The 12,398-nt window shown below is 47.4% G+C and overlaps 1 protein-coding gene across 12 annotated transcripts in view; it reads right to left on the bottom strand.

Annotated features, from left to right (window-relative positions):
• chd6 (chromodomain helicase DNA binding protein 6) overlaps positions 1 to 11,145 on the bottom strand; it is an 86,209-nt gene extending 75,064 nt beyond the window's left edge. For 3 of the 12 annotated variants that reach the window (XM_061291960.1, XM_061291961.1, XM_061291950.1), the window contains exons 1-8: positions 10,969 to 11,145; positions 9,300 to 9,376; positions 8,586 to 8,702; positions 3,392 to 3,775; positions 2,966 to 3,149; positions 2,749 to 2,851; positions 2,534 to 2,684; positions 84 to 233 (exon numbers count right to left, since the gene is read on the bottom strand). In XM_061291960.1, the coding sequence (XP_061147944.1) occupies positions 84 to 233; positions 2,534 to 2,684; positions 2,749 to 2,851; positions 2,966 to 3,149; positions 3,392 to 3,775; positions 8,586 to 8,618 (1,005 nt within the window). In that variant the 5' untranslated portion in view covers positions 8,619 to 8,702; positions 9,300 to 9,376; positions 10,969 to 11,145. Of the gene's footprint in view, positions 1 to 83; positions 234 to 2,533; positions 2,685 to 2,748; positions 2,852 to 2,965; positions 3,150 to 3,391; positions 3,776 to 8,585; positions 8,703 to 9,299; positions 9,377 to 9,677; positions 9,776 to 10,457; positions 10,599 to 10,644; positions 10,708 to 10,797; positions 10,937 to 10,968 lie in introns of those variants that run through there. The other 9 variants (XM_061291954.1, XM_061291952.1, XM_061291951.1 and 6 more) reach the window with 9 other exon arrangements.
• Between the last annotated feature and the right edge of the window lie 1,253 nt (positions 11,146 to 12,398).

Consider the following 12,398-nt stretch of genomic DNA (forward strand, 5'->3'; position numbering starts at 1 on the left):
CACGCACAAACTGTTCCTTCCATATGAACATGTTTTGTTTTCATGTCAATCCAATCCTGTAAGGTTTCCTTCCTTGCGTGTACCTCAGCTTGCCAGGCCAGCGCCGTAGCACTGAGCGCTGCGATGCGTCCCGCTCCCAGCACGGCAATGGTCTCACCGTCGTCGTCCACCACCTTCAGGTCCAAATCCTCGTTGTACTTCCGGCGTTTCACTTGACGCCCTGAGCGCCGCTTCTGAAGGTGAGAGAAGACAAAAAAAAATAAAGCTTCCTATCAAACAAGTCTTGTGCACAATACAACATGCGCATGCAGTGTCGGTACAGCATGTTGACAAATGGCCAACAAAAGAAAAAATGTAATGCTTGCTTGATTTTCACAATACCCATACTGACGGCTCTCAACTCAGTGATTGCTGTCTTCCTTGATATTACAAATGGAAAAAAAGAATAGTGTACAGACTGGTAAGAAGACAGTTGGCGCCTCATCAAAGTTGTACGATTGAGAGAATACCAATGTCATAACTTGGCAATTAGTACTTTCCGTCATCAACTGCAAGGTCTCGAGAACAATGTAATTTTCATATTCAGCGACATCAAAACACCCTTTACTGTTGAAACTTTCCCGGTACCAAAGATGTACAGTATGCAATCAGTATAATTGACAACTACCGTAATTTTCGGACTATAAGTCGCACCGGAGTACATATAAGTCGCGCCAGCCATAAAATGCCCAAAGTAGTGAAAAAAAAACCATATATAAGTCGCTCCGGAGTATAAGTCGCATTTTGGGGGGCAATTTATTCGCCAAAACCCAACACCAAGAACAGTCATGAACGAGCAACAACAGGCCAAACGATAGGTATGCTAACGTGACATAAACACAAACCAAGAGCTGAGAACGGCCCTGACGTAAAAATTCAAAGTTATTCAAAAAACGATTACATAAATAACACGTTAATAAAACCATCTGCGTCACTCCAATTCATTAAATCCATCAAGCGTCCTTTGTTAACAATGCGTGCGCGCTGTTGACGGCTCTTGCACTTCAAAATATTCCACAGGCCCATATATATATATGACATATATATGATATATAAATTATATATCAAATAACTATTATATAAGCAATAATGTTATCAAACCATCTGTGCACTCTAAATCATTAAATCCATCGATCAAATTCCTCGTCCTTTGTCAACATCGCCGCGCGTGCGCCCTGACGTCATCCTCGTCGTTATTCCACAGATCTACTATATAACTATATTGTAGCGTTAACAAAGTTCAAGGAAAGACGTGGGTTTGGTAACCGGCTCTTTATTTAACAAAACAAACTTACAGGCGTGTGGCGGCGTGGACTTCCAGCCACGGAAGTGGAAGAGAGCTCCATAGAATAGTACCGGGCGTGCGTAAAAGCCATGACCGAGCCCCATCCACCGTCCTCGGACAGCCACCCGGCTGAGCACCGGCCCTCAACTTCCATCCACGGAGGTGAAAGACAGCTCGGTAGAGTAGCACCGGGCGTGCGTAAAAGCATTGTCCGAGCCCCATCCACCATCCCTGGACAGCCACCCGGCCGAGCGCCGGCCCCCGACTTCAATCCACGGAAGTGAAAGAGAGCTCCGTCGAGTCGATCTTTGTCCTTAATGTAAACAACCGCCGCGCTGCTGACCCGCGACCGCGACGTCGCGCTGCTGACGCGCAACCGCGATGCCGCGTCAGCAGCGCAACGCCGCGTTAGCAGCGCAACGCCGCGTCAGCAGCGTGACGGCGCGTCAGCAGCGCGGCGGTTGTTTACATAAAGGACAAAGATTGACTCGACGGAGCTCTCTTTCACTTCCGTGGACTGAAGTCGGAATACGCCGACTTCCGTGGAATACGCCACATGCCTGTAAATTTGTTTTGTTAAATGAAGAGCCGTTTACCAAACCCACGTCTTTCCTTGAACTTTGTTAACGCTACAATATAGTTATATAGTAGATCTGTGGAATAACGACGAGGCAGCGCGGCGGTTGTTTACATAAAGGACAAAGATTGACTCGACGGAGCTGCTGCTGACGCGACGTTGCGCTGCTGTCGTCACTTGAAATTCAAATTACAGTAATCCCTTGCTACATTGCGGTTCGCTTATCGCGGTTTCACTTTTTCTATTTGAAAATATTTGAAAAAAAAAACATATACGTAAGTCGCTCCTGAGTATAAGTATAAAAGTATAAAAACGCGACTTATAGTCCGAAAATTACGGTAATCATTTAGGACTGTCTCAATGAAAATTGTCCAACCTGTCATCAGTGAATATTCTCTAATTTCAGTATTTAATGAAAGCATACTGATTATATTTGCAAACATCCGCTTTTAATTTGGGGAAGAAAAAAAAAACAATGATCACCATTCTTTGCCAATTTTCTGACGGCCGTTACTCTCTGATGGACTCGCAACTGAATTATCAATTGTATGATACATTTCTTTTAAGGTTAATGACTGTTGTCAAAGCATGCCAATCGGTTTTCCATCCAACGAGCCATGTGTGGGGCTCACCGCGTTGTCCATAGGGTCCTGGCTGTCCTCTCCGCCCGTGTTGACCGACAGCGAGATGGTGTCGTCACTTTCGGCCCCCTCGGGGAGCGGCGCTATCTGCTTTCTCCTTTTGGCCTTCTTCTTCCTCTCCACCGGGGCGGCGCTAGCATCTCTGGAGAAGGAAGATGACGCAAGGATTTCTTTTTCCGCCGCGTTCTTCACTCTGATGGCCTTACCTGGGTTTGCGGGCCCTCTGCTTAGGCACAGAGTAGAGGTTGGTCTTGAGGCCGGCTAGGTTGTGGTTCTTAGGGGGCGGGGCTGAGGCTGGAGCAGATGTGGCTATATGGAAGAAAAGCGCATGACATCAAAGCAAAAAAACACCTGCAGTCCATTCACGTTAATAGGTATTTCATAGTGTACTGTACACACACACAAACACGCGCACACACACACCTTGATGAGGGGAATGAGGGGGCAGGATTTTGATCTTGGGTTTCCTCCCTCGTTTTCCAGGCACCTTAACGGGCACCTCTGAGGGAACCGGCAAGGCTGTGGGGGAAGAGGCGTTTTTCCGCCCAGCGTCGTGCTTGAGGTCAGCCCGGTCGCCCGGGCTCCCTTTGGTCCTGCTCTTCTTCCTCTGTTTGGGAACAAGCGTTTATTATTGTTTGCAATAACTAACAAAATGACAGAAACTAGATTTCACAAGTGCATTGTCGGTTGACAAAATTAAGGCTGGCTTCATACTGCAGAGAAATGTGACCCAGATTGGCTTTTATTTTGGCCATATGCACCTCGAAGCAGGCCCCCTGTTAAAATGAATGCAAACAAAATGATTTGGAAAGCAAATAGTGAAAATTAAATCAATCAAAATCTGGTGACCTTATTTGGAAGCACGGTGGTGGCGGGCACCTCCCTGGCCTGCTTGCGCTTCTTCACCGAGGCTCTGTTGTTGCCCTCCGCCCGCTCCCGTTTGTCCTTCTTCTTGCGTTTCTTCCTCAACCTGCCGACGGCCCCGCCGCCATCGTCATTCTCCTCGCTCAGGGAAGAGGAGTGTCGCGGGGTCGCCGCCACTATCAGGGCGGGGGCCTTGCAGTGGTTGGACAAGCTGCCCACAGGGGCCAGAAGCCGGAGCTGGTCCTTAGAGCCCACCAGGAGGTGGGCCCTGGGGATGGCAGGCAGCGAAATCTGCGGACCGCCGGTCTGCTCCGGCGGCGGCGACGAAGCTGACGCCAGCGGCGCGTGCTTTGGGAGGCCGCCCAACGTCTGAGAAACGACAACAACAATGGTTTGGCTCGCATGTTGGCGTCAGAGCAGTCACCACCCTGAAATCTGGACTTTCATTTGTGTTGTTTCCAAATTGGTAGGCCAAATGCGAAGGCCACGTGGCGTAGATTCTGGTGCGCGTTAACAGCACGCGGCCTTTAAATGGAGCCTTCCAATCTGCCCTTCCTCTCCATGGAAAGGAGCGAAGGCTGTTGTGGAGCACAAATGTGTCGCATCAACATCGGGCCTCGACATCCAAGACACTTTACTGTGTTTGTTTCCATGGCAACAGCCCAAGTGTAGCTAATTTTTGGTTGTAGTTTTATTTAGCTGTTTTTCTGTGTTTTGGTGGCATGCCTTATCAATAAAAAATATAGATAACATTTCAATCAATGCCACACACACACACGGAGGGGGATATGGGCCGTTGCCATGGAAACTCTTTGCAGGAAATGTTGCGTGGAAAAGCAGACATAAACAGGTGGTTGCCATGACAACAGCCTTTTGTTGCCCGCCCGTGCATTCTACCCCTTTGGACGCGTTTGTGACGCACCAGTCAAAATATCTGTCATCCATATTGGAAATTATTACAGCTTTGTTTTTTTTTGCTATTACGTGCGTATAACGAGCCCGTGGGTTTTATTTTTTCTTCAAAAGATTGCCGTTTTTTTCCGTGTACAGTGCGCCCCCATGTATAATACGCACCCTAAAAATGGCATGCTGATGCTGGAAAAAAGCCTGTACCCATGTATAATACGCACCCAATTTTTATGATTTTTTTTTTTTTAAGTCCCAATGATCGTCACACACGCAGGGAGGCAATGGGTCCCATTTTTATAGTCTTTGGTATGGTCTTAACTAGGCTGAATGTAATTGTTTTTGTTGGCGTTGATTTCTCCGACTGCCCATAAACGCACCACCGCGCTCCGTGCGCGCACGGGAAAGAGGCGTGCGGACGTGAAAAAGGCGGCTCTGTATGGGAGAGACGTTGAAGAGGAATAAAAACACCCTTGGAAACCAAAACTTGGTGATTTCAAGTTTCATTTCGAGGGACATTTGTCACGTCTCGTCCCCAGTTTTGCTATGTGTCTAGGTTGCCATAGTTTCTGTTCGCGTCGCCCCTCTCTTCCTGTGTCACCTCAATCGATGTAACGTGTTTTGTATTTAAGTCCTGTCTGCGCCTCGCTCACCGTCGGATCATTGCATGTGTTACTGTCATGATGTCTGTTTGCTTTCTGTTCCTGTCTTTGGTAATGTCACCCTGTCTTTTTGTTCCACGACTTTGTCGGTCAGTCCTGTTGTTGGTTTTGTTTTCTAAAAAAAAAAAAAAAAAAAATTTAATTTTTTTTTTGTACCCATGTATAATGCGCACCCCAGATTTTAGGACAATAAATTCGTTAAATTTATTTAACATAATTTGATAAAAATGGGTCATGTTCCCATAACTTCATGAATAACAAGACATAGAACATGGCTTTCCATCTGAAAAACAACACATTTTACTTGGCAGTTGGTATCATTCAAAAATAAAATAAAAAAGCTATCGAGTGATGCTTGTCGCAGTGTCTTTACTGTTGTGTGCCCCAAATCACATTTCATGATTTTCAAAGTCAAAGTCTGCTTTATTGTCAACGTCTTCACATGCCGAGACACACAAAGAGATCGAAATTACGTTTTCTCTATCCCACAGTGACAAGACATATTACACGATAGACATACAAGTAAACGACGCAATATAAAAAACAAGACGGCACAAACAATAGTAAATAATAAGAGTAATAATAAATAATAAATAAACAGATAACACAACAAATAAAAGCCAGTGTGCATACAGACAGTAAAAGTACAGGACACTACGCAGAACGAGGAAGCGAGTTCAGGATCCTAACAGCCTGGAGTATGAAGCTGTTTGAGAGTCTGGTGGTGCGGGAGCGCAGGCTTCTGTACCTCTTCCCAGAGGGCAGAAGCTCGAACAAAGAGTGAGCGGGGTGACTCACATCACTCACAATCGTGGTCGCCTTGCAGGTGAGATGGGAGGTGTAAATGTCCTTCAAGGAGGGGAGCGAAGCACCAATAATCTTACCAGCCGTGTTCACTATGCGCTGCAGGGCCTTCAAGTTGTAGTCAGTGCAGCCGCCACCCCAAACAGCAATACAGCTGGAGAGGACACTCTCAATGGTGCCGCGGTAAAATGTAGTCATGACGGCCGGAGGAGCGCTCGCTCGCCTGAGTTTCCGCAGGAAGTACAGGCGGCGCTGGGCTTTCTTTGCCAGTGATGCGGTGTTGGTGGACCAGGAGAGATCCTCACTGATGTGCACCCCCAGGAACTTGGCGCTGCTCACTCTCTCCACCACAGCACCGTCGATGGTCAGCGGCAGGTGTTGGGTGTGACCCTTCCGGAAGTCCACAAAAATCTCCTTGGTCTTGTCGGCGTTCTGCAGGAGGTTGTTGTCCCTGCACCACGTGGTCAGAAGGTCATCTTCCAGCCTGTATTGAGTCTCGTCTCCCTTGGTGATGAGACCCACCAGAGTCGTGTCGTCAGCAAACTTCACTATACGGTTGTCGCTGTAGGTTGCAGTGCAGTCATGCGTCAGGAGGGTGAAGAGCAGCGGACTGAGCATGTAGCCTTGGGGGGCCCCCGTGCTCAGCGTGATGCTGGCGGCGATTTTGTCGCCAACACGTACTACCTGTGGCCTCTGAGAGAGGAAGTCCAGTAGCCAGTTGCAGAGGTAGGTACTGAGGCCCAGCGTGTCAAGTTTGTCGATGAGGCGTTGTGGCACAATGGTGTTGAAGGCAGAACTGAAATCCACAAACAGCAATCTCACATACAAGTCCCTTCTCTCCAGGTGGGTGAGGGCCGAGTGGAGGGCAGAGCAGATGGCATCCTCAGAGGACCGTTTGGCTCGGTACGCAAACTGGAAGGGGTCAATGGTGGGGGGGAGAACGGATCGGATGTGCTCCATGACAAGCCGCTCAAAGCACTTCATGATGATGGGTGTAAGTGCCACGGGGCGGTAGTCATTGAAGCAGGATGGAGCGGGTTTCTTCGGCACAGGTACGATGGTGGCAGCTTTGAAACACGACGGGACGATGGCCTGCTGCAGGGAAGTGTTAAAGATGTCTGTGATGCTTGAGTATGTTTCTCCAATTGCTTAAAGTTATCTCACAAAAAAATACCCCAAATGCATCTTACTGCTGTCAAAGTATGATGCTTTTGGTTCTTTCTTTCCATTGCCACTCAAACTATCTTTGGGGTTCATGCCATCGGAAGTAGCCTGGGTACAGTATGTCGTCGTAGGACTCCAGAGGAAAGTGGCAGAATGTCGCTGAGATTTTGCGCTCCCGTAGCAGCAGATAGCAAAAGAGATGCAGGCACCCTTTGTGAGCTTTGCGAAGGCCCAGGAACAATTGCATGACTTCACCACTGACAAATCGTCTTCAAACCCATCTTTTCTCCTTGGCTTTTGACTCCGTATGAGACTCGGACTGTTTTTGTGTAAATAATTGATTTTGAAAGGTATGAATTTTTACACTTTGTGTTCAGCAAGCGTTGTTTTTAAAGCGCTGTATAAATAAAGTTGAGTCGATGTTTTTACTATTATGGCCTAAATTTTAACATGATTTTAATTTTCTCCTTTTGAATATAGGACTCCAAGCATGGCTGACTCACGATGAGAGATGTGTGCAAATGTAAAACCAAGGCGCCAAGAAAACTAAAATTTTATTGAAAACAAAATGATGGTTTTTGGACAGGTAATAAAAAGTTTTTATTTTTTATTTTGTGCAGCATTTGTTATTAATGTATTTTGGTTACGCTTTAACGTAGTTTATACAATTTTATTTCACTGACTTTAAGGCAATATAAATTGTTTGTTCTCATTAACATCGGCTAAAAGTAGCTTCTATGATAACACGGGCTCAATGAGCAGAACTTTACACAGGCGCTCACACATAAACAGGCAACACAATGCCAAAGATTTGTCTCACAAATCATTGCGCCTGTATGGATGACGTCACGTGTTGTAATGGCAATCGGACGCAGGCAGGCGCGCACAGCAGCATGCTGCAGCGTAGTGGCGGCTGCCAGCCCAGCGAGCACAGCTGCCGCTTGCAGTCACACATCCGATGAATCACGCAAACACGCACATACAAAGAGCACGTCTTTGGGCATAAGTGAAGCGCGTGGCATACTTGCTAAGTTATCCCTGCAGCGTGAGCAATGCCATTCACTGTGCTCTGGGTTAGCATTTGGGACCATCCAGTTGTGTCGAGCGCTGAACAACTAATCTATAGATAGCGAATTAAACAACAAAACAAAAATTGATTGTTTTGAGTTTCAATTTGGTTTGTCAAAACGCGCTGATTTAAGGCTCTCAACTAGGACTCCGCCAAAGTATTTTTATTTTAATGATTAATCTGTCATTTATTTCCATTAATCAATGAATCGGATTTAATTTTCATCCCTTCATTGAAAAACAGGACCTTTTTTCAACCTGACTGTGAGGAAAATAGCCTAACCTTAATTGGTTGATTCACTGAGTGGCTTAGTATGTAACATCTGTCCGAAAACAGGCAGAAATGTTGATCACTGCAATCCAAAGTGAGAGCAAATTGTCATCTTTGAATTCATACAAAGGGAATCGGTCGGCTTTCAAGGAGGATCACTCAAACCTCACCAAATTGAGAGGCCAAAATTCCAAGGATTTCTTTGGACAAGTGAAACGGAGTTCTTGAAGCAGACGGGCATTTCTTTTGGGGGTACTTGCAGCATTTTAAGAAGGAAACTGGATGGAAACAAAGGGCAACTAACCTGCTGCTGCTTGTCCTTTTTGTGGATTTTCATCTTCTAGGTTGTCACTGCATCTGTCTCTCGCGCGCACGCACGCACGCGCACGCACACGCACACACACACACACACACACACGTGCTTGATTAAGCACAAAGCACTCCAATTAGTGATTGGTGCACACAAATCAAGATGTTCCGATCAGGGTCTAATGCTGCCGGTTCCGAAATTGATTCTCCGTGAGCAAGATGGGCCGACAGCAATTCAACTGGTACCAATCATATGGATGAGGCGCAGACTCTCTGGGTGTTTTCTAACCTACATCGGAACACAGCTGCTTCAAACGATCACGATTGTCGGGCAGAGTGTGCGAACCTTGCGAATTATGGCGCACACGCAAGTTATGGTGTGTGCGCCTGATGTCACGTTGGAACGCCATGTCACGTTTGGCTAGGCTATTATTTTGTAGCAACGATTATGGATCATGGCAGCAATAGTCAGTGAACTCGCATACATCCAAAGCAGCACACACATGGTCCCTCGCTCATTCTCAATCCTACGCTTGCAAACAGACATTTTTTTAAATGCACTAGACATTGACAGCTAAAAATGTTCAGGCCACAGTAGTCCCTTCTTTAGAAGTTGCTCCACCATTTGTAAACATGTCAGGAGTGCTGATACAAGCTGAAAAGTTGAATACAAGTTGAATACACATCTTAATGCATGATTTGCACATACCTCAAAAAAGGGGCGTGAAACTCTTTTTTGTCACGGACCACATTGCGGTTACTGTTTCCCTCAGGGGGCCGCTATGACTGTGAAAACATAGAACTGATTCATCATCTCCACATATGAACAGTGAACAACAAATTGAGAATACTCCTTTTGAAATCAAAAGACAAGAATAGTTTGTTCAATTATTGTTAAATTTGTGATCAAAACAAACAAGAAAATGCTTGCAATATCTCGACAATGTAACGATTTATTACATATGACAATATGAGATTTTGGGGCCTATTCTAGCAAGTGTCATGGAAGTCAACGTGGGTTTGTCGCCTGTACTTTAAAGAATTCAAGCTGTGAGCGAAGTGTGGTTTCACAAAAGTGGACGCTTACCAATTTGGGCTCTGTGCGATCTGACCAGTCGACTCATCGAGACTACTACCAGTGCCGAGTTGACTCGCGATTCATATTGAGGGCCTTGATTTATTGCCCTGCCCCAAGTGGAAGTCAAGGGAGAATATCGAATGAAGTTGAACTTCTTCATTTAGGTTTGAATGCATTTTTGAACAGATTTTCTGTAAGCATAATGACAAAAGACCCCCACCCCACACCATGCCCTATACACAAAAACTCTGCAGAACCTATCATGTGTTTTTCAAAATTTGAGCTTCATTGTCCTCAGGCTGTAGTGGCCATTGCAACCAGACTGAGCGTTTGGAGAGTTAGTCTTTTGGGGGAATGTTGACATGTTTCTACTTTTACTTCTCATAACTCTGAGCACCTCTACCAACAGTAACTAAAACTACTGGAATTATTAATCGTGTTGTTTACTAATTATAGTAGAATGTGTGTCTCAAGATGTACATGAAAATGGATCAGATATACTGTCGTGTCGGCATTAAATTGGACATTTTTGTCCCCATTGTAGAATTTTATCTTTGGGCCCTGAGCAACGAGGTGTTTTGTTAGGCATTTACCTCTTAGTATTGCAGCCTTTTGATGACTTAACTCGTATCAAGACTAGTTCATAAAATGCTCTGTTTTGTGATTGTGGTATTTGATGACTTAACTCGTTTCAAGACTAGTTCATAAAATGCTCTGTTTTGTGATTGTGGTATGAACGTTTGGAGGCTGCGCTAGCCTTAAAGCCAGGCAACATCAATATCCACCTACCTGGCCAGGTGAAAGCGAGAGGACGCCGCGCGACTATTTCGTTTATTTGCCATCTTACAGCGGTTAAGTGTTAAAAGGCATTCGCCTGAGCTAGGAGGCTAGCCTGCTAGCTAGCTAGCTTCCACATCGCTCGGGGGGTTTGGAGGGGATGCTATCCGACGCGGCGGCGATCGCTCGGCTTGCTCGCCTCCATGTCTGAGTATTCCGCCAGTGAGGCCCTCGTCTCGGATTGAAGGAGATTGGAAAGGAGGCGTTAGCATGTAGGAGGGGAAAAAATAAAGCCAAGGCGGGCAGGGAAAGACCCTCGCCGGGTTGTTTTAGCTCCTGCCGTGTTAGCCACCTAGCTCGGTGGGTCGGCTAGCTCCGTCATGTCCCCGCAGCGCTGGAGGAAATGCATCCCCGGCATCTGCCTCCTCCTAACACGTGCGGAGCTCCGAGGAAAAAGTCCGTCCGGAGCGACGACACCGCCGCCGACGACGAACGTAACCCGACCAGCCAGCCAGCTGCTCACCTGCTCCGGCGGCCGCTGGCACGCTGACTCCCCGCTCAGCCCGGCGAGACGTCCACCTCCCTCGGCCCGGTGAGCGCGAAAGTCCGCCGCCGCCGCTTGCTTCTGCTGCTGCTTATTTCCAAGGACACAAAATCGCCATGACAGTTAGGAAAAATGCATAAAAAATGAGCGGGAGGGAGGGAGGGGCAGGGTGGTGGGGAGGAGGGCAGCACGAAAAAGGGGGAGCAGGAGCAGCGGCGCCAGGAGCAGGGGGAGGAGGATGAGGTGGAGCGGTGATCCACATCCCCCAAAAATACTCCAGTAGGATGGGACTATCTCCTCCAAGCCCCCTCAGCTGCCTGGAGGAGCCAAAATGGAGCCCCCAAAAGAAGCGCCTCAGGATGGATGCTCGGGAAGTTGGCCGTGCTTGCGTGTGCACGTGTGCCGCAGGTAGACGTGCAGGTTTGCCTGTGTTCGCGTGTTATTGTTGACTTTACATTTGACTCCCAGGTAATCTCGTCGTGCAAAATGTATTCGGGTTCTCGCATAGATTTTCAACATTATTCAGAATTGTTCTGTGATTCATCCATCCATTTTCTATACTGCTAGTTCCCACGAGAGTCGGGGGCGTGCTGGAGCCTATCCCAGCAGTGATCGGGCAGTAGGCGGGGGACACCCTGAACCGGTTGCCAGCCAATCGCAGGGCAAACAGAGACGAACAACCATCTGCACTCACACCTAGGGGCAATTTGGAGTGCTCAATCGGCCTACCAAGCATATTTTTGGAATGTGGGAGGAAACTGGAGTGACTGGAGAAACCCCACGTGGGCACGGGGAGAACATGCAAACTCCACACAGGGAGGGTCGGAGGTGGAATCGAACTGGCACCCTCCTCACTGTGAGGCGGACGTGCTAACCCAGGGGTGGGCAGACTACGGCCCGCGGGCCACATCTGGCCCGCGGGACCGTTTAATCCGGCCCGCCAACCCTGAATAAATTGTATTATTAAACATTTTATTTGGTCATTTTGCCTGCAATGACTGCGTTTCCCCAGTAGATGGGGAACCGCTCGCCTGCGCATATACTACCGGAAGCCGTGTCAGAAAGCTCGGTGCACACTTACAAGTGCGTGTACGTACTCAGTAGTACGGACATGGCGCACTCGCGCTCTATTTGTATCAGTCCCGAATTTAGAGCGTGGGCTGTGACGACAGCATTCTTGTAATTCGCGCGCTGAGCTTTCAGATACAGTTTTACGCTAAAGCCACCTACAAACCTTCCCCTGGAATCCTTCTATTAAAATGAGTCGCCCAAGGAAAAGCAAGGTGGACACAGTGCCGAGTGTTTAAAAAAGAGTGGCCAATTTGGCTCGACGTACGCGACGTGACGTTCAGCCACATGAACATCAACATCAACCCGTCACAGATCGAGGTAAACGGACCAACACCTTG

Source organism: Syngnathus typhle, linkage group LG11, assembly GCF_033458585.1.
Source record: "Syngnathus typhle isolate RoL2023-S1 ecotype Sweden linkage group LG11, RoL_Styp_1.0, whole genome shotgun sequence".
In the NCBI taxonomy this organism is placed as follows: domain Eukaryota; kingdom Metazoa; phylum Chordata; class Actinopteri; order Syngnathiformes; family Syngnathidae; genus Syngnathus; species Syngnathus typhle.